The following is a 20472-nucleotide window of genomic DNA, read 5'->3' on the forward strand; positions in this document are numbered from 1 at the left end:
TAGCCCTAAAATGGGGTGCACATGTGCCCGGGGCAGCACAGGCAGAGGCGCTGGGGAGGGGGCACAACCCCCCCTGGGTACCCCCAGCCCTTCTCCCTCCCCTGCAGCTGGGGGGGGGGGAGCTGCAGGCAGCCCCCCCCTCACCCCATCTCCATGTTGTAGCCTGACAGATGGATGCCCACCCCCCCCCCCCAAAACCCCTCCAGCGGCATGAGACCTGACAAGCTCATCACACCACCCTCCCCGCCTGCCCCCCCCCTTTCCCCCCCCCCTCCAGGTGCTGCAGGGCTGGGCGGGGGGGGGGAGGGGGTTGATGTTCATCGCCCCTCCATTCCCCCCACCCCCCCCCCCCCAAGGCTGGGCTGCCGGTGGCTGCAGATCGCTATGGCAACCATCTCCATCACTGGTTGCCGTGGCCACCCGTCCCCAAAATGACACACGCGCACGGGGGTGGGGTCCCCCAAGCTCACGTGTGCCCCCCGGCAGCAGGAGCCAAACCCCCCGCCCCACCCCGAGACCTGCCAAACTCATCACACCCGAGACTGCTGGGGCGGAGGTGTCGGGGCTCAGGGAGAAGGGGCTCTGGGGGGGGGGGACACACACACACGGAGCGCCCCCCCTGGGACTCGGAGAGGGGCCTCGCAGCTGCGGGATTCCTCCCAGGTCACCGTCTGGCTCTGGGATGACTCAGGGGGGGATTAGTGGGATTTGTCAGAGCGGGAACATCGCAGCCGCCGGCCGGGCCTCGGCCATGTAGGGCCGGTCGTGCCGGGGGGTGCGGGGGGGGCACGGGGCCAGTGGGGGCCAAAAGGCATCAGGACCACGATCCTCCCTCCCCACCATGTCCAGCCCCCCAGCAGCCCCTGAGCTGAACCCCCCACCCTGCGTGGCCCATCACAGTGGGGTGAAAGGAAATGGGGGCACACTGGGGGTGCAGGGTTGGGGCTTGAGGGGCCACCCTGCCAGGGACGGGGGGGTTTTCCAGCCAGAATTTCTGCCCATGAAGCCCCTGTTGGCCCCTGGGCTCTCCTGTGACCCCGGGGGGGGGGTGGATACCCAGGGTGGTGACACTGGGGTGCTGAGACCTGAAATGTTCTGATCCGGGATGTCGAGACCCAGAGTTTTGGAGACCAGGGGTGGGGGGAGTTGGGGTGCTGAGCTCTGGGATTTGGGGGGGGACACAGGATTTTGGAGATCAGGTATGTCAGTGACCCAGGACATCCGACACGCGGGATGTTGGAGACCTGGGGTGCTGAGACCCGGAGTTTTGGAGACCCGGGATGCAAAGCCATGGGATGTGGGAGGCCGGGATGTGGGGAGCTGAAATGTAGGAGACCTGGGGTGTGGGGATATCCAGGACAGGGAGACTCGGGGTGTGGAGCCCCGCGATGTTGACCCCAGGCTGGTGAGCGGGGCTCGGTGGCCCTTCCGCTGGCCACGCTGGGCCAGCCCGGCCGGAGCAGGGAGCCGTGTTCCCACGCGGCACCGCACAGCCGGGGGGTCCCTGGGGACTGACAGGGCACGGGGACATGTTTCTTTCACCATTTTTTTATTCCGGCTGGTTCTATCGGTTTCTTCACATTGAGTCAAGGCACTCGGTGACCGGGCGAGTAAAAAATAAACAATAAAGAGGGGGCTGCGAGCGGGGTCAGGTGGGGGTGGGTGTGAGGATGCAGCTTGTGCGGGGGGAGCGATGGCAGCTTCTCCTCCTCCTCCTCCTCCTCCTCCTCCTCCTCCTCCTCCTCCTCCTCCTCGCTGACGCCTACTTCTTGGCCGGCTCCTTGGCTTGGCTCTCCACGGTGACGGGGATGGTGATTTCGGCAGACTGGATGGCCGGTTTGGGCAGGGGGGCTTCCACCGTGAGCATGCCGTCGGGGGACAGCGAGGACCGCACGGCCGTGGCTTCCACGCCGGCGGGCAGGCTGCGGGGGGAGAGGGGGGGTGGGGGTCAGGGCTGCGGCACCCACCCCTTCACCCTGCGCCCCAGGGGGTGCCCCGAATTGCTGCCTCCCCTCGCTCCCAGTTTGGGTGAGCAGCATCCCTGGTTTGGCCAGGGAGGGGGGGACGTGGCGGGTGGGCAGGGGTCCCCAAAGGCATCGGGGGGTTGTCAGGATCCCGTCTCCCCTCCTCCCTGGTACTTACGTGTATTTTCGGGTGAAGCACCTGGAGATGAAGCCGTGTTCATCCTGCTTCTCCTCATGTTTGCCTGGAAGATTAAAAAAAAAGACCCCGGGCTGGTTGGCAGGGGCCGGCTGGGCGGGCAGGGTGGCTGGGGGGGGTCGCTGTGCCCGGGGTGCACCTTCCCCTGGCAGATCCCTGCATCACCCCACGCGGGGGTGGGGGGCTGATCCTGCCCGTCCTGATTTCCATTGCTTTAATATCATTTTGGCTCCCCGATCCAGCGGGGCTGGAGCCCGAGCACCAGCACAGGCCTGGGGCCGGCACTCCCGAATCCCACCGGCTGAGGAATTGCCCCCCACCCTGTGTGGATCCCCCCCGGGGCCGGCCCCTGCCAGCACCCCCTCTCCAGACACCAGGCACGCTGCTGGCCCCGTGCCGCGGGGCCTGGGCTTCATCACAGCATCCCTGGCCGAGCCACGCAGGACGCTGTGGGGGAGCATGGGGGGGGGTGGGGGTGGGGGGGCTAAGGGGCTTGTGACACCCCACTGTCCCCTCGCAGGCCAGGGCGTCCCTCCCTACGGTGCTGTCACCCCCACCGGGCTCTTCACCCCTCCATGGCTTGCAGCCGGGGGGGTCCCTCCCTCCCCACACCCCGGCTGGGACAGCAGCCAGTGGGGGTGCACCCTGTGCAGCACCTGCAGCGTGACTGCACCCCGAGACTGAGCTTGTAACGCTGGGCCTTCCTCTTTGCTTCGATTTTCCCCTTTCCCTTTTTCCTCCCCTCCCCTCCCCTCCACCTCCTTTCGCTTCTCCTTCCCTTGCTGCCCAACACTTTTTCCTCTCTGCTTTACCTCGCCGCCCCCTTTTTCCCCCCACCAAGCGCCGGGGAGGCCACCCCACCCCGCTCCCCTGGTCCACCCGCCCCCTGAACCCCCTCCCGCGACGCTCACCCGTTATCTCCACGATATTATCCTTGGTCTTGACCACCAGCTCCTCGGGCGCGAAGTGGTTGACGTCCAAGGTCACCTTCCAGCTGTCGGCGGTCTGACGGATCTCGGAGATGCCGCTGCTGAGCTGGCGGCTCAGCGCCTGCCCGTAGGGTGAGCCGGGCGCCGGCACCAACGCGCTCTCCCGGGGCAGCAGACGGAAATATCCCGGCCAGGCGCTGCCGCTCGGCCACTTGTACCAATCCTCGGGGATATGGGGCATCCCGAAGGACTGGTCGAAGAGGCGGCTGCCATGGTACCAGTCGCGGAAAGGCTCCCAGCTGGGGCTGCGCAGGAAGGTGAAGGGGACGCGGCGCTCGGCCATGGTGCACGGGGCTGCGGAGGGGGGGGGCACCCAGCCGTGGCTTATGAAGAGGGCCCCGTGGCTATTTTTAGCCGTGCGGCTCAGCTGGCTATTAATGGAAATTGCGGCAAGGCCTAGGGAAGGGACGAGAAAATTTCCCGGGGCCGGGGCGGCCGCACGCAGCCGCGTTGGGTAGGAGGCACGGGGATGGGGCTGGCAGCCCCCTCGCATGTGTCCCCCCCTCCCCTGCCAAGGAAATGTCTCTCGCCGTGGGAGGTTTGGCTGGTTGGGAGTGATGGATGGTCCTTGGAGCTGCTCCCGGCCTCACCCCCGCCCGCCCGCATCGCTTGCCCGTAAAACCATCCCGGGGATGCGTGGCCCCGCGGCGGTTTGGGGAGGGGGCTGGGGCCAGGCCAGCACCTCGCGGGGAGGGGGGGGGGGGGATGAGTCAGTGGAGGAGCCCGTGTGCAGCCCCGTGCTCGCTGCATCACCCACCGGCCAGAAGCTTCTGGAGCCCCCCCCCCCCCCCACCACGCAGCACCCTGCAGCCTCGGGGCTCGACACGGCAGTGGGGAACCCCCAGCACCAAGTTGGGGGGAGGCTTCTGCAGCCCCTGGAGGGGGGGGGTCCCTGCGCCCCGTGGTGTTGATGGTGGGGGCCAGGGGGGTCTTAATTGAGCTGATGGGCTTGGGGGTGCTGGAGGGGGCCGGGGGGGGGGGGCTGGAGGGGGCAGCACCCTCTTGGGTTGGTGGGCGGGTGGGCCCCTTTGCTCCGGCTTTTGCCCTGACATCCAGACACATCCCCCCAGTGCCGCCCTCCTGGCACTCGGAAGGAATTCCTGGAGGGGGCCAGACTCCAGGGCCCGATCCCAGGGAAAGGCGCTTTTCCCAGCCCAGCGAGCCCCTGGGACCCCATCACCTCTGCCCCTCCCTCTCTGCACACACCCCCCCCCCCATCCCCTGCTTTGTGGAGGGGGGGCTGACCAGTTTTTGAGGGGCCAGAGGCACCGTGGCGGGATGTGCCTCCCAGGGCTGAGCTCTGGCTGCTTTGCTCGTGACCAGCGCCAGGAGGACGGGTGGTCGCTGAGACCTGACGCACTCAGTGCACGGACGTGTGACCCCAGTGAGCCCTCCCCGTGGGGCGCAGGACACAGTAAGGGGGGGGCTGGGCGGGGGAAATGCCGCAGCAGGGGATTTGGGGGTTGTCCCTCACCCCCCCACCTCTGGTCCCTGCCAAACCCCTTTGTCTGGGGCAGAGCGTTGCCTGTGAGAGGGTGTGAGGGAAAGGGCTGAAAGCAGCTGAGCCGTGCAGGGCCGCATCCTGCCGGGGCTGGCGCGGGCTGGGGGGGGAGCTGGGCAGGGGGTGGGGAGGGCGAGGCGCTGCAGGGACTGCGGAGGTGAGGGGGTGGTGGGAGGGATGCGGGGAAATATGGGAGGGATGCAGGGAGGGACGGGAGAGATGCAGGAGGGGATGCAAGGGGGGGATACCGGGATGCTGGGAGGGATGCAGGGAGGGGTGAGAGGGATGCTGTGAGGGGTGAAGGAGGGGTGGGAGGGTTGCAGGCGAAGGGGAGGGATGCAGGGAAGGCTGCAGGGAGCCAGGAGGGCTGCAGGGGAACCCTCTGCCCCAGCAGCGGGGCCTCCCCAGGGGGTTTCCCCTCTCCCCATAGCTGGATCCGCACGGAGCCGGGGCCGATGCGCTGGGGAAGAGCGAGCCGCCGGTGGCTGAGGACAGAGGTGGGGGAGACAGGTTAACCCCCCCCTGTGCTGCCCCCCCGTGAAGAAACCGCTCTGTGCCCGGCAGAGTCATTTACAATATATACTGTATATTTTATTATAATTGAACCAGCTCACTGAATCTACAGCTGTACTCACAACCCAGAAAAAAAGAGAGAGCGCACGCGCGAGAGGAAAATACTGAAGTATTTCTACAGAGTATTTGTTCCAGTTAGCTCCCTCCACGGCAGGAGACAGAGACTGTAAAAGAGGAAGACTGGAAATTTTCCCTGATGTGCTGGCTTGTCCGCGCCGGCGCTGCAGTCGGGTCTCGGGCTTTCGGGAGCCGCGGCCCCAGGGGAGCTGTAGGGCTGGGGGCTGCAGCCACTGGCAAAATACCTCCCCCCCCCGCCAGTGGCTTGAATTCAGGTATTGTCGGGGGATGCCCCCCCATTTCCCAACAGGGTTTTGGGGCTCCCATGGCCAGTCTGAGCTTCTTTGTGGGGCGATGGGGGGGGGGGGCAGGGGCTGTGGGGTGCACGGGGGCTGCTGCGTCGGGGGCCGGGGAGGGGTGGGAAGGTTTTTGGAGTGCGTGGCTCAGGGGTTCATCAGGATGCTGGGGGCACTCATGCCCTTCATCTCCCCAGGCTCGGGGGGGGGGAGCAGGACCCTTCAGCTTCTCCTCCTGCCACAGTCACACCCAGAGCTGCCGCCCTGCCCGGGGCTGGCACATGGGGACAAGCTGAGCCACAGAGAGTCACCAGCGTGTCCCCTCCTTACCTGTTCACCCCATTTCTAACGGCTCTGCTTGTCTGGGCAGCTTTGCAGAAGGGCGACCAGCGGCTTTGCCAGCGAAGCAGCGGGGTGGCTGGGATGCCCAGGGGCTGCTACCCAGCACAGCCCAGCTCCTGGAGGAGTTTCTCCAAGGGCTGGAGAATCCTCAGCTTGCGGCTAAGCCGGGTTCCTCAACGTGCCAGGTTTGGGGGTTGACCCTGGGGTGCCCCTCCGCTTGCACCTCTGCCCTGCCAGGACCTCTCTGGTTCATCAGGCCGCCAGCTAACGAGGCCGTCGCGTTACCAGCCGAGTTGGAGTCCAGAGGATTCCCCAGCCCAGTCCCGGCTGGCTGGAAACCAGTGTCGAGCGGGACTGCCAAAGCCCAGCTTTTCATCTGGGGGCAGCGGGTTAAGCTGGGCAGCTGCTCTCCCACCCAGGGAGGCTCATCCCCATCGTCCTGCTTCAGCCGGCCGGAAAATGCGGGGCCTGCGAGGATTAAACACCAAAAGCCCCAGGGGCCGGGACTGTCCTCAGCACCCGGAGGCAGGGGAGGCTTTTTTTTTTTTTTTTTCAGAAAATCAGCAAAGTCCTGCAAAAGCGGGGCTGCCAGCAAAGCCCGGGACCCTCCTGCCTCTCTCTTTCTGTGATTAAGTTTAAAAAGCTGCCGCTGGGCCCCAGAGCAGGAGGTGGCCCCGGGCTGCAAGCCCAAAGGCAGGGTATGACAAGCCAAAGCCAGAGGTTGGCTGGATGTGGCCCTGGGGGGTGAAAAATCCCCAGCCCAGCCCTCTGCCCTGTAGCTCCCTCCTCCTGGGGGTGATGGCTCAGTCCCCCTCAAAATTGGGTGAGTTGGGTGGGTCCTGAGCCGGGACGAGCAGCGTTGACCCACAGGGGTGACCCCCCCCCCCCGTGGACCTCCCCGCTCGGGAAGAGATTTGTGGGTGCTGCTGGCTTTTGTTCATCCATGGCTCAGCGTGTGCTTGGGTCTGGGGGGGACCCCAAAACGGTTCGTGGTGGCCCCGTCCCCTGGGACACCGTGGGGACACGGTGACTCCTCTGCCAGGGAAAGCCAGGGCTCGCCTCTGGCTGGCATCACCACCCTCTAGCCGAGCCTGGGCTGAAGAAGCCCCCCTCCTGCCTTCCCCCGCCACCGCTTCCCCAAGGATACGCTTGTGCTAAAAAAGTCAAACCAACCCAAAAAATCTCGGAGGGCTCCTGGGGGGTTCCTCAGCTGCCCCCCTGCCCGCTCGCCCCAAGGTCTCTGCTGAGCAATTTGTTCCCTCGCTCTGTGCTCGCCCACCCCATCCCGCCCCACCCCAGGTGCTCGCAGAAGTAAGAAGATCTCCTCCCCCCTACCCCAGCCCGACCCCCAAACCCCTCCCTGGGCGGGGGGGTGGGGGTGGGAATCGCCCCCTCCCAGGGCGATGCAAGGACCCGTTTGAGTTTTTGGCCCCTGCTTTCCCCCACCGCCACGTCCATCCTTCGCAGCCCCCCGGCTCTTCGCCACCTCCCCGGCGGTCCCTGTCCCTCCTAGGGGTGCAGGTGGCATTGGGAGGGGAGTGTTGGGGGGCGCAGCCGGGATGGCGGGGGGCTGCGCCCGGGTGCCGGGCGGGGGGGTGGTGGGGGGGCTCAGAAGCCGGCGCTCTCCGAGCTGCTGCGGCTGTTGTAGCTGGGGCTGCGGCTGGGGCTGCGGGAGCGGCTGGGGGGGCTGCGAGTCCGGCTGCGGCTGCGGCTGGTGCTGTAGCTGTCGTAGCTGCGGCTGCGGCTGCGGCTGTAGGAGCAGGTGCTCAGCGAGCTGGAGGACGAGGGGCTGGGGCGGTAGTAGGGGATGGGCCGCTTGCGAGCGCTGCAAATGGAAAAGGGAAACTGAGTCAGGGCCCCCGGCGGCGGCTCGGGGAGGGCGTCGGGCACCCCAGCACGGCCGAGCATCCCCGCGGGGCAGCCGGGCTCAGACCGGCTGGGGGGTGTCAGGATGTGGCTGCCCGGCATCACCTCCCCCCCCCCCCCATCCCCTTCCTCCTCCCCAGCCTCCCCCCCTCGGGATGTTAGTCCTGGATTAGGCAGCGGCGAGGGCAGAAAGTGAGCAGGTTAATGTGGCTTTTGTGTTTCCCAGACACCAAAGATTGAAAGCTGCTGAAAAAGAGACGGTCAGGATTAGTGGGAGGCGAGCCACGGCCCGCTGGCGCCTGAGGATGAGGAGGGACGTGGGGAGCACGGGGGCAGTGGGGACACACACACACACACACAGGGCAGCGACGTCTGGAGCCGGTGCAGGAGTGAACCCAGCCCGGTGTTAGTGGCACCAAAGAGAGACACAGGCACAGCCCGGAGGTGGCTGGGTGCCGAGGGCATCCTGAGGTGTGAGGAGACACAGAGGAGCCCAGGAGGAAGAGGAGGAGGACAAGGAGGAGGAGGAAGGGGGGAGGTTACCCTGGGAGCCAGGCGGGCGGCGATGCTCTCCGAGAGGGACCTTGGGATGAAATGGAAAAGGAGAAGTTGGCATCACTGAGGCAGGAGCACGCGGTGCCGGACCCTGGGATGGCGAGGGGTGACGGGGACCGAGGCCGGGGCAGGAGGGCAAGGAAAAGCCCAAGGGCTTGGCAAGGGGGCTGGGGGTGTTCCCCTGGCTGCCCTCTCCCCACAGCATCCTCCAAGCCTTGCAGAAATGGCTCTGCTCCTCCCGAACCCCAAGCAGAGCTGGGTCTGCCGTCCCCATCCATCCCAGGGTGACAGGGATGGGGGGGACGGTCCCTGCGCTGTGTCCTCCAGCCGAGCCCTGCCACCTTCCTGGGGACATCCCGGTAAAACCCAGCTCAGGGATGCAGCAGGAAGGATGCGAAACCAGCCAGTGGTACCCAGGCTGGGAAACCTTCTTCTGGGTTGGGAGCAGCTTTCCCAGTTCCAGGGCATCCTTCAGGGAGGGCTGCAGGGTGCTCCAACCCACCAGCTGAGCAGTATTTCTCCCGTCCTCACTCCTTACAACCTCAGTCCAGCCCAGGCAAAATAAAAACCCTCCCACAGTGAGTCAGAAGTGATTTCTGAAAATCCAGTCCCTCCACCCCACGGCCCTGATCTCCCAGCTGATAGCAGGAGACAAATAGGTCAGGAACGAGGTAATCTCAGCTTGCCACTGGTACCGCCGCCAGCGCTGCATGCTAACGAGGTGCTATATATGCACACAGTGTTTCGTCTGGCACTAAATATTGCCTGTCTTACAGCCTGGGATCCTGAGTCAATAGGATCTCAAGGAGGAGAAACTGGCTTTTGGAGGGCAGGGGAGAGACATGCTCATGGCTGTATGTCTTGCTGGAATATGCACGCACGGATTAAAATGAATTCCTATTTTCATGCCCAAAAATGAGAAGAGATCAGAAGGTTGTAATATAGAAGGCAGTCTGTTTATCTGCCTGTCTGGGTCTGCTGATTCTCTCAGCTGGTCATCCTTGGGGTTACCTATCCTCTGCAGAGCTGCTCATCCATCCATCCATCCATCCATCCATCCATCCACCCATCCATCCTTCCATCCATCCATCCATCCATCCACCCATCCACCCACCCATCCACCCATCCACCCACCCATCCACTCATCCACCCACCCATCCACCCATCCATCCATCCATCCATCCATCCATCCATCCATCCATCCATCCATCCATCCATCCATCCATCCATCCATCCATCCATCCATCCATCCATCCATCCATCCATCCACCCATCCATCCATCCATCCATCCATCCATCCATCCATCCATCCACCCACCCACCCACCCACCCAGGCATTCTCTGGGGTGGCTGGTGGCAGAGCTCAGTGGCAGAGCCTTCGCCACGTGCGGGACCCACCTCGTGATCCTCCTGGGCTCCATGAAGCTGGGGGAGTCACGTCTCCTCTTCCTGATGGGCGAGTAGCTCCTGGAGCGGCGCCGGGCGCGGGCGGGATCGGGGTCACCGTGGCGTGTTCGGGGCTCGTTGTCCTTCTCTCTACAACACGAGGAGGAGGAGGAGAGTCAGGGGTGTGGGCTGGGGTCCCGGGAGGGATGCGGGGACAGCTCCCCAGTGCCACCAGGGCCAGCAATAACCTGTAACTCCTTCCCCAACCCCGGGGGAGCTGCGACCACCCCGAGCTGTGGATGCTCACTGACCCCATTGATGGTACCCGTGCCCCCCGTGCCAAAGGCCCCCCCGGGGGCTGACCTGCTGGCGGGTTTTTTCGGTGAGGGCGAGCGGGAGCGGCTGTGTCCTGCTCTCTTCTCCCGGGAGCGGGAGCGGGACTTGGAGAGGGAGCCACTGGAGCTCCAGGAGCTGCTGCGCTGCCCGGGGCTGGGCGACGGGCTCTTCCTCCGCTCCGAGGCGTGCCGGGAGTGCTTGGCCGACGACTCCGAGCTGCTGTTGGGCCGGCCCCGGTGGTGCCTCTCCTTCACCCTGTGAAGGCAGAGCCCAGCACCTCCTCACATCTCCCCTGCCGAGGCTGGCAGGGTGTCCCCCCAGGAGCCAGGGACCCCAGGTTCCCATGGGGGACCAGTGAGCGCACCTACGTGACCCTAGGTTTTGGTTGGGCTGCATCCCTGATTATAAAGCATGAGGTGCTCACCCACTTGGGATTCTGCATCCTGTGGGATGCTGCAATCCCACATGGCCATCCAGGCACTGCCCTTCATGCTGGGATAATCTCTCGCGGGGATTGACCACTGTGGCTCTTCCCTGTCCCCCATCCCATTCCTATCTCCATCTCTATCTCCATCCCCATCCCCATTTCTATCCCCATCTCCATCCCCATCTCCAACCCCATCCCTTCCCCATCTTCATCGCCCATCTCCATCCCATCCCCATCTCCATCCCTGTCCCTGTCACTGTCTCCATCTCCATCCCATCCCCATCCCTGTCCCTGTCACTGTCTCCATCCCTATCCCATCCCCATCCCTGTCCCTGTCACTGTCTCCATCCCCATCCCGTCCCCATCTCCATCCCCATCTCCATCCCCATCCCTGTCACTGTCTCCATCTCCATCCCATCCCCATCTCCATCTCCATCCTCATCTCCATCTCCATCCCCATCCCCATTCCCATTCCCATCCCTGTCACTGTCTCCATCCCCATCCCCATCCTCATCTCCACCCCCACCCCGTCACTGTCTCCATCTCCATCTCATCCCCATCCCTGTCCCTGTCACTGTCTCCATCCCCATCCCACCCCCATCTCCATCCCCATCCCTGTCACTGTCTCCATCTCCATCTCCATCCCTATCCCTGTCACTATCTCCATCCCATCCCCATCTCCATCCCCATCCCATCCCATTCCCATCCCATCCCCATCCCCATCCCCATTCCCATCCCATCCTCATCCCCATCCCCCTCCTTGTCTCTGTCTCCATCCCCATCCCCACCCCCTGAGCATCCCAACCCTGCCCTGGTCCCCAGCTTGGCCCCCAGAGCTTTGCCTCGATGGGACCAGGCTGCCCGCACAGGGCTGCACCCCAAATATTGGAGACCAGCTCCCACACCCTGGCAGGGACGGCATGACCCCCCCCCCCCCCCCGGCCCCGGGGACCCCCTTACTTCTTGGCGTGGGCGCCGTGGTTCCTGTCGGGGCCGAGCGGTGGGTGGTAGGGGTGGGAGCCCGCCGAGCCCTCCGAGTCGCTGCTGTAGCCAGCGGGGCTGAGCGGCGGCGGCGGGGGGTCCCGGGGGGCCGGGGGCCGCCCCTTGCTCTGGCCGCGGTGGCGGGGCGGCGGCGAGGCGCTGCGGGAGCGATGCCGGTGGCCGTGCTTGACCCGCTCCGGCGTGGGCGACCGGGGGCTGCGGGCACCGTGTCGGCCCCCCCGGGCGCGGGGGGACGGTGGCTCCGTCCTGCCGTGAGCCCGCGGAGAGGGGGACGCCGAGGCTGGCCTCTGGCAAGGGGGGAGAGAAAGAGAGAGAGAGAGAGAGAGAAGGGGGGAAAGGCGGAGGGCGGGGGAAGAAGAGAAGAAAGGAGAAAGGGGATTTTAATGGGGGGGTGCCGGGCCGGGGGCGCGGTTCACAACGTCAACGCACATCGCATAAGGCAGGCTACACAGACGCTACTCTGCACCTTCCTCTCGCCCTCAACAACGTGGGTCATGCAAACCTCCACATGCAAAACGCCAAAAAAAAATAACCAAAATAAAATTTTTAAAAAAACCCAAAGGAAGGGGTGGGATGGGAGCCAAAAAAAAAAAAAAAAAAAAAAAAAATATCCAAGAAACCCCCAAGTCGTCGGGGAGGGAGAGCTCAAAGGGAAAGAAACAACCCCCCCAAAAAACACCTGGGGTGGGGATAAAGCAAACCCCGGCACCCACCCACCCCGACCAAGAAAGGGGAAGGGAAAGAGGGGGGTAAAACCCAAACGAAGGGAGGAAAATGGGGGGGAAAAAAAAAAATATGAGAGGAGGGAAGGTGGGGATGTGGGAGAGAGTAAACCAGACTGAGCCAAGGGGAAGGCATCGAACCAAAGAGGGCTGGAGGTGATGGGGGGGTCTGCTCACACAGAGGCATGCACATATATAGAGAGATATATGTTCAGATATGTGTAGTTTTTATAGATAGTACGGCTTTCAGCTTAAACCAAATTAAGAAACGAGGAGGACAGCACAGAGCGACAATGGAGGGCAAGGCAGGGGGGCAGAAGGCCAGGGGCGAGAAGGCAAAAAGAAACCAAAAAAGAAAGAAGAAAAACCATCCAAATCAACCAAAATAAAATTAAAAAAAAAAAACAAACAACAAAAAAAAACAAAACCAAAGCAAAACTTCACAAATGTCCTCGTTACTGAGATAAACGAATGTCTCTGAGCTCTTCCTGGGACACGCATTGAGCTGTTAGCTGTGACTCTGCAGGGAACTGCTAAGTCCTCATCAGCACTCAACACAGACTTTGCTTTCTGCTTCCTTTTTTTTTTTTTTTTTTTTTTTCCATTATATGCTTTTTTTTTTTTTAAGTCCCTCTTGGTTAACATCCACTTACCAAAAAAGTGGCATTTCCTCCTTTAGTAGGTAAGGTATGAAGAGAAGGGAAAAGCGGGGCAATATAAGTGCATCATTAGATTCACAAAAATGCAAGAGAGAAAGAAAGAGCGAGAGAAGGAGGAGAGACAGAGACAGAGCCAGAGAGAGGAGAAATAAAACAAACCAACTCACTTCTCCTATGGGGGGGAACCCTGGGCCACCGCCGCGGCCGCGGCCCCGTGCTGGGCTCTCAGGGAGAGCTGGGGGGGTTTTGCCCGGCCCTGGGGTCCAGCACACAGCGGCTCCCAAAGATCTGAGCTCCTCCAAGCCGCAGCCACTGCCTGGGTTACTTTCCCCATCTTTGCAAACCAAAAGGATGGGTGAAAACAGCTCCTGCACTGCTGGTCCCGTCCAAGCCGGCAAACCCCGGCTCAGGGGGGGTTTTGGGGGTCTCCTTCCCGCAGTCGCAGCCCGGCGCCGGGTCCCTGAGCATCCCTCGAGGGGCAAATCCTGTGTGGGGCTGAGCCCGGCCGAGGGGATCTAACAGGGTTCGGGGGGGGATTGGGGTGGTGCCAGGTTTGTGTCACTGTGCCTGGGGCTAAGCTGGGGGCCGGTGACCCCAATTTCCCACTGGCCCCTTGTCCCAAACACACCCGGGCAGTTAATCCTCGGGGACGAGGTTCTCCCCGCCCACCCTGCCGTGTCCTAAATGCTGCTTTTCTCCCCCCAAAAAAGAAGCGGGCAAGGTGCTGGGGCGGGAGCCTGAGGGCTGCCGTGAAGATGCTGCGGAAGGGACGTGAGGCCACCGCGTCCCCGCGCATCCCCAGGCATGTCCCCCACCTCCTCCTTGTCCCCATGGAGAAGCCAACCCCTCCAAGCTGGAGCCAAACTGGGGGGCGGGGGGGGGGGGGGGGGCGGATGGAATTGGGGGTTTTTATTTAACGATCTGTTTCTGTTGCGATCGCTCCAGCACGCGGGGAGGCTGGCGGCGAGGGCCAGCCCTGCCCATGGCACAAGCTGCCCTGCAAGCGCTGGGGGACACGGAGCCCCTCTTCAGGGGGGGGTGCAGCAGCCCTGGAAGGGGGGTTCAGCTGAGCCCGCGTCCGGGCAGGGAAAAATCAAAGCAGAAATGAAGAAGAAGAAGAAGAGGAAGAAGAAGAAAGAGAGGGGTTTCCTCTTTCCCCGGGCGGCGTTTTGGTGCTGGCCGGCCACGCAGCGGGGTTGGGCTGTGGGGTTCCCACTCAAACCCTGGGGTGGGGGCAGAGGGGTGTCCTGCCCAGGCATGCAGGAAGGCAACGAAAAGAAAACTAACCCAAATAAATCCAAACTGGCAAAGGCCTGGCCCAAAAGGGAAAACACACGCTGGGGGGTGGCGGGGCTGGGGCGCCGTCCCCTGCCCCTCGGGGACGGTGAGGCCCTGGACCCGCCTCTCTCCACGGAGGAAGATTTCAGCCTTTCCCCCTTGCAGCCCCCCGATATTTTCTCTGGGTTGGGGGTTCTTTTTGTCCGCTGCAGTCTGAGGAGGGGCTAAACCCACACATCTCCCCAAATTTCTCATTTCTCGCCCCGTCCATCCACCCATCCATCCACCCATCCATCCACCCATCCATCCATCCATCCATCCACCCATCCATCCACCCATCCACCCACCCATCCATCCACCCATCCATCCATCCATCCATCCATCCATCCATCCACCCATCCATCCACCCATCCACCCACCCATCCATCCATCCATCCATCCATCCATCCATCCATCCATCCATCCATCCATCCATCCATCCATCCATCCATCCACCCACCCCCTGCGCCCAGGATCTGCTGCTGCCGCTGCTCCCACCCGGGGGCTCTGGCCGCTGCCCCTATTTCTCACTAATTATGTTCGCCTTCGTTACCCGGCCCCTAAGGGGGGACTCAAACGGAGCAGCCGTGCTCGGCCCCTGGATGGAAACGAACACAAAGTCGAAGGGCTGAAAGACACAGAAATGCATTCTACCGACGGCACGAGGAGACGGGGAAGAGAAAAGGGGGGAAGAAAGAAAAAAATGTTACGTGGACAGGGCTAAAAAAATAGAAATAAAGAACATAAGAGAAGAGCATGGCTTTGCAGCTAACTGGGGAAAACCATACAAATAAAAAAAAGTATATATAGCCACCAAAAAGAGACAAAATGAAAAAGAGACAGAGAAGGAGAGAAAGAAAGAAAGAGAAAGAAAGTCAGAAAGAAAGAGAAAATAACATTAAATCAAGCTACGGTGCTTTTCAACAGGCTCATCTGCAGAAGTGAACGTGCAGAGGTGGACGAAATACCTACCTTTGCAATTGGCAGTGACAGGAATGCGATAATAAAAAAAGAAAACAATAATCTCCACATTTGGAGGGCAGAATGGGAAAAAGACAAGGACTCTTTAGTACGGTGATCCAGACCCCTTGGCTAATCCCGTTTGTTTTTTGTTTTTTTGTTTTTTGTTTTTTTTAATTTTTAAAATTGGTCTCGTTAACTTTTTTTTTTTTTTTTAATTTTTCTTTTTTTTTAAATGGAAAGGCTGTGGCCAGCCACCGAGTGGGGTGGCCATGGGGGGCTTTGCTGGCTGGTGTCTGTAACCCGGCTGCGTTTCGGTCTTAAAAAGTCGCTATATAACATGGCAAAGTCCCGGATAACATGCAGGGAAGGTGATGGATGGAGGTGGGACACGGCGAGGGTTGTTGGGTTGTATTGGCCCAAAGAAAACCGGGGAGAAAGAGGGGCCAGAGGGTGCATGTGGGCGAGGAGGAGGAGGAGGAGAGACCCGGGAGGAAGGCTGGGGAAGGCAGCAGGGATGGATGGAGACGGGATCGGGTATTTAAAAGGGAAGGCAACGCCACGCAGCACCCCGGGGCACCCCTTCCTCCTCGCAGCTCTGGGGGTGCTGGGGGGGGGGCACGGCTCGCCCGGGGGACAGGCTGAGTCCGGAGTTTTTGGGGGGTCTGCAGGAGGTGGGGAGGGGGCCGGGTACCGAGGCTGCTCAGCACTCAGCACCCATCCTGCTGGGATGCAGGATGCGGGCGCCCGGGTGCGCAATGGCCACAGGGTGCTTGGCCTGGGGGGGGGGGGGGGGAGGGGGGCAGATAACCCAGCACCCAACGGCCTCATCCTGCAACCGTGAAGGAAAACCAGCCCCACGGCAGCAGGATCCGGCCGAGGAAAGGGGGCAGTAGCCAATTCAAGGGGGCAAAGGGCAATTCGCTCCACGGTATCGAAGCGAGCCTGCTACCTTTGTGGTATAGAGCTGCTCGGTTCTCTTCCCTTTTAAATTCCTTGTTCAAAATATAGAAAATGGAAATACAATGTTCAGCGGTCGTAAATATTTAAAAAACACATCTGCTTTTTTTTTTTTTTTTTTTCTTCTCCACATTAACACACACAAAAGCAAAAAATTCTAGAACAACACGACGACAAAAGGGGGGGGGAAATAAGAGAGATATATATCGTTTGCATTTCTGTACATCACAAGGGAAAAGAAAAGAAATCATGAGAAAGGAAACTAAAACAAGGGGGGGAGAAAAAGCACGTTTCATTGCCCTTCCCTCCCACTCGTCCCTGCTTCTGCTGAGCAAGAAATGGAAGTGTATATTACCGTTTGGGTTTTTTTCAAATGGGAGGCTAAAGAAAAACACAGATGGGATTAAAAAGAAAAAAAAAAAAAATAACAAAATAGAAACCAGAAAGAGAAAGAAGAGAGAGAGAGAAAGAGAGAGAAAGTTGTCGGAGCAAAGTCCCGCTGGTGCCGGGGAGCCAAGGGAGCTCGGCGGCCTGGGCGATGCTGGGTGCTGGGTGGGGGTGGGCCGGGGGAGAGCGGGGCGAGCCGGGCGCCTGGGTGGGCGGCGGGCGGCTCCTCGGCACCCGAACCCCCCCACGCCCCAGCCGAAACCACAGGAAAGAAGAAAGCAGAGAGGTGCCCCAAGAGGTGGGCAGGGTGCTGGGTGCTGCTGGGGGGCGCCGGGCTGGGGAGCCAGGGAGGGCAAAGGGGATGTGAACGGGGGGTTGGGGGGGGGCTCCTGGCCCCATTTTTCAGGGTGTTCCCGGCCCCACAAGTGTTGGGGTGTCAGCACTGGGTGCTGCCAGCCCGGGAGCAGCCCCACAGCACCTCACCTGTGGGGAATAAAGTCCCCCGGGGTGAGCGGGGACCTGCGTGCCCCCCCATTAGTGGGGTCCCCCAGCACGCTGCCTTCACTCAGCCCTGCCTCCAGCCCCCCCGCTAGCCAGAGCAGGCTCTGGTTAAACTGGGGGCTGGCCCCCTGGTCCCGTTGGGTCAGGGCTTTCCTCCTCTTAGTGAGGGAGGAGCAGAGCTGGGGACACTCAGCCCCAACGTCACCCGCCACGGGGACCCTGAGTTGCTAAATCTGAGCTCCCAGCACCAACGCCCCCCTCCAAACCCTAGCCTGGCCTAACCCCAGTCCCCACGCTGGGTGCTGGGGTCCTGAGTGCTGGTGCGCCTTGGCCCTGGGGAGGGTTGGGGCTGGTGGGGAGGTGGGAATTCGCCAGCTTCACCCATTTCTTGGCCATCGGGGCTCAATCCGCTCCCAGGGAGGTGCTGAGCCCGGTGGTGGCCCTGGCAGGTGACACCGGCCTGCCAAGCCATCGCCCCTTGGAGGGGGGGGGTGGCATCCACAGAGCAATGTGTGGCTTTGGGGGGAGGGATGTCCTGCCCCGAGGCGATGGGCTGGCTCCCCCAGGGGAGACTGTGCACCCAGCAGAAGGTTGGTGGGTGCTGGGTGGGAGGGGGTGCAGCCTGCACCCCCACATCTCCCCCCGTGTGCCCCGGCTTGGGGCGCTGAGCAAGCGGGGAAGGAGGGGAGAGGAGACCTGGGGGGTGGGGGGGGGTGGGGGGGGGTATCCTGTGGAGGGAGGGAGGGAGGGAAGCGAACGGTGATCCAAGAAAAGCCTACGTACATCCGAGGGCTCCGGGAGCGGGGCGCCGTGGCTGTGGCGGCCGTTCTGGGTGCTGCCCTTGTGCCCGTTCTGGTGCGGCGAGGCCGAGCGGCGGGGCGAGGGGGAGGACGGGCTGCGGCTGGAGCGGGCGCTGCTGCCCTTGGGGCCGTCCTGCCGGCGCTTGGGGCTTAGCCTGCGGGGGCACGGCACCATGAGCCCCCCCAGGAACCTCCCCAGCCCCCCCCCCCGCCCCGAGCCCGGCACAGCATGGCCCTTCGCCTGGCGCCGGCAGAGCTGCTGGCTGCAAGCCCGGGCCGAGACGGCGGGGCAGGTTTTGGCGAAGCAAGAAATAGGGTGGAAAATGGTGGTTTGTGCTTTCTCGCATTCAGAATGAAACCCCCACCTGGGCATCGTGTTGCCAAAACCCCCCCGAGGTGCTGCAGCACCGTCCCGCTCCCCATCCCACCTCCCTGCCTTCCATCCCCAAGGGTCCCCAATGCGGGGACACCGCTGTCACCCCCCCTCTCCCCGCCCTCCCATCACACAATGGTCCCCATCCCGGGGACACCTCTGCCACCCGACTCCCTGCCCTCGACCCCACGAGGGTCCCCATTGTGGAGGCTGGGGGGGGGCCGCTGGCAGTGGGGGGCCCCGGGCTGCCCCTACCTGCCGGGGGATTTGGAGCCGCTGTCGTCGGAGGAGAGCGAGATGCTGTGGGAGCTGCAGGAGCTGCGCCGGTGCGAGCGCCAGGCCGGGGACTCGCTGCGGGACCTGCGGAGAGGGCGGCCGGGGGGGCCGAGGGGCAGGCTGAGCCGCCGGGGGGGGGGGCACGCAGGGAGGCACACCGCCCCGCTGCCCCCGCCGTCCCAGCCCCTCACCTCTTGCGCTCTTTGTTTTTCTCTTTCCGTTTGTTCTTGGGGCTTCGGGACCTGCGGGAAGAGCCGAGAGCTGCAGGGATGGGAGAGGGGGCAGCACCTGGGGAGTGTGTGTGGGGGGGTTTCCCCGGCTCCCCCCACCCCCCCAGAGGCACCGAGGCTGTGAGTGGAGCAATGGGGAGCACCTGCCTGGAGCTGAGGTCCACTGAGCTTCAAACCACGGTGGGGGTCCCAGGCGGCTCTGGGGGGACCGTGGGGGCCACGTGCTGGTCAGGGAGGCCAGGCAGGAGGGGGTAGCAGTGGGAAGGGAGGGACTGGTGCTGCTCAGCACCCACAGGGCTCAGGCCCATTGTCACCCCCTCGCTTGCCTTGCCCTGTGCCAGCCCCCTCTGATCCTCTCTGCCCGCCCAGGCACTCTTTGCCTGTTCTTTACTGTTTTCAGCCTAAAACAGCGGTGGCGGCAGAGGGCATCCACAGACCAGAGCAGCAGCCAGGGTTTGCCCTGGCCATGGCTGCCTGGCATCACCCCTTCTCCCCCGGGGGGATATACGGGGCCGTGTGGGACCCCACGGTCACCCAGAGTGGCCCTGTGCCACCTCCAAGGGTAGGGGACGCCCAGCAGTGTTTGGGTGGGGCGAGGGAGGACGCTCACCAGGAGAGGGACAGACGGACAGATGGTGGGTGATGGCAGCCCACACTCACAGCCACTGTGCCCGACGGGTCCGTCCCCGTGAGCAGAAGGGATGGGGACAGCAGGGGGGCAGGGGACAGGGGGTCCCCAATAGTGGCAGTGGGGTGGCTCTCAGCAGTCGTCACTCTCACCTGTGTCTTCTCTTCTTCCGTGACCCCGACTCAGACCTGAGGGATGAAGAGGAGGCAGAGATGAAGGAGACATGCTGAGCCAGCCAGACCCAGGGGACAAGGGCAGGGGGGTGGCCCTGGGATGGGCTGCTAGAGGGGGCGGGTGACAGATGCTGTGGGGAGGTGACGGCCCCATGAAGAGCCATCAGCACCCATCCCTGTCCATGCATCCATCCTGCCCCAGCCCAAGGGCCTGGGCAGCCACCAACCAGCCCCCCTGCCCCCAACCAGCCCCCCTGTCCCCAACCAGCCCCCCCTGTCCCCAACCAGCCCCCCTGTCCCCAGCCCGACACAGTGTCCATCCTACCTGTCACGTCTGTGTTTCTTTCCAGTCTTCTTTTTCTTTTCCTTGCGGATGGGTGAAGAGCTGTCACAGCTTGGGGGGGAAGCGGGTTCCCTTGAGGGGGGAGCAAGGGACTCCCCAGTCCCGTTCCCATGGCCCAGGGGAGTCCTGTCCCACCAACCCCCCACACTCTGATCACTCACAGGATGTACGAACACCACATGGAAGTTATTTCCTGGGGGGATTTGGGGTGGGGATAGAAAGGGGTAGAAGGGCTCTGGCTGCCTTCATTGCCAGAGATCCCGAATCCCGCTGTGTCCCATTGCCACCTCGTGGGCTCCGCAGCCTCCAGCAGGAGACGGGGTGGCCAATTCCCACTGGGATTTCAGAGGGGGACAGTGGGTGGCAGAGGCCAGCCTGTGCCTGGTGGCCTTGCTTGCCCGGCAGGGACCCCGCAGCCCACCCAGCCCGGCGGGCACTCACCTGCGCTCCGAGCCAGGTTTCCTCTTTTTGCTGCCGTGGGGAAGGCAGAGAAGAAAGGGACATTAGGGACAGCATCCTGCCCAGGCAGCCAGCGCTAACCGGGGAGGGGACCAGCACGTAACCAGAGCCAGACCCTTCAGGGAGCCAAATCCTGCCCGGTGCTGTGCCCTGCAGCAGCCAGCTCCTTCCCAGCACGGACCGGTGCATGCAGG

At 62.8% G+C, this 20472-nt stretch overlaps 2 protein-coding genes and 1 long non-coding RNA gene across 8 annotated transcripts in view; 1 reads left to right on the forward strand and 2 right to left on the reverse strand.

Annotated features, from left to right (window-relative positions):
* Window positions 1–1532: 1532 nt before the first annotated feature.
* Window positions 1533–3745, reverse strand: HSPB1 (heat shock protein family B (small) member 1). The gene is made up of 3 exons (XM_042791656.1): window positions 3072–3745; window positions 2143–2206; window positions 1533–1922 (listed from the first exon to the last, which is right to left on the reverse strand). The coding sequence occupies exons 1-3, from the start codon at window positions 3640–3642 to the stop codon at window positions 1763–1765; spliced, it is 795 nt and encodes a 264-aa protein (XP_042647590.1). The 5' UTR covers window positions 3643–3745; the 3' UTR covers window positions 1533–1762.
* A 434-nt stretch (window positions 3746–4179) lies between these two features.
* LOC116960266 lies at window positions 4180–5358 on the forward strand. Its single transcript, XR_004406297.2, has 3 exons — window positions 4180–4563; window positions 5081–5147; window positions 5260–5358. It is a non-coding gene; the product is annotated as an uncharacterized LOC116960266 (long non-coding RNA).
* A 1928-nt stretch (window positions 5359–7286) lies between these two features.
* Window positions 7287–20472, reverse strand: part of SRRM3 (serine/arginine repetitive matrix 3) — a 29126-nt gene continuing 15940 nt past the window's right edge. For 2 of the 6 annotated variants that reach the window (XM_042791640.1, XM_042791641.1), the window contains 10 exons: window positions 20261–20290; window positions 19802–19945; window positions 19456–19491; window positions 18637–18687; window positions 18425–18529; window positions 17780–17951; window positions 11449–11777; window positions 10089–10316; window positions 9738–9875; window positions 7941–8367 (listed from right to left, as the gene is read on the reverse strand). In XM_042791640.1, coding sequence (XP_042647574.1) covers window positions 8052–8367; window positions 9738–9875; window positions 10089–10316; window positions 11449–11777; window positions 17780–17951; window positions 18425–18529; window positions 18637–18687; window positions 19456–19491; window positions 19802–19945; window positions 20261–20290 — 1549 coding nt within the window. In that variant the 3' untranslated portion in view covers window positions 7941–8051. Of the gene's footprint in view, window positions 7744–7940; window positions 8368–9737; window positions 9876–10088; window positions 10317–11448; window positions 11778–17779; window positions 17952–18424; window positions 18530–18636; window positions 18688–19455; window positions 19492–19801; window positions 19946–20260; window positions 20291–20472 lie in introns of those variants that run through there. The other 4 variants (XM_042791644.1, XM_042791645.1, XM_042791643.1 and 1 more) reach the window with 4 other exon arrangements.

This window comes from Tyto alba, unplaced genomic scaffold (assembly GCF_018691265.1).
Source record: "Tyto alba isolate M040663 unplaced genomic scaffold, T.alba_DEE_v4.0 Super-Scaffold_19, whole genome shotgun sequence".
Lineage (NCBI taxonomy): Eukaryota > Metazoa > Chordata > Aves > Strigiformes > Tytonidae > Tyto > Tyto alba.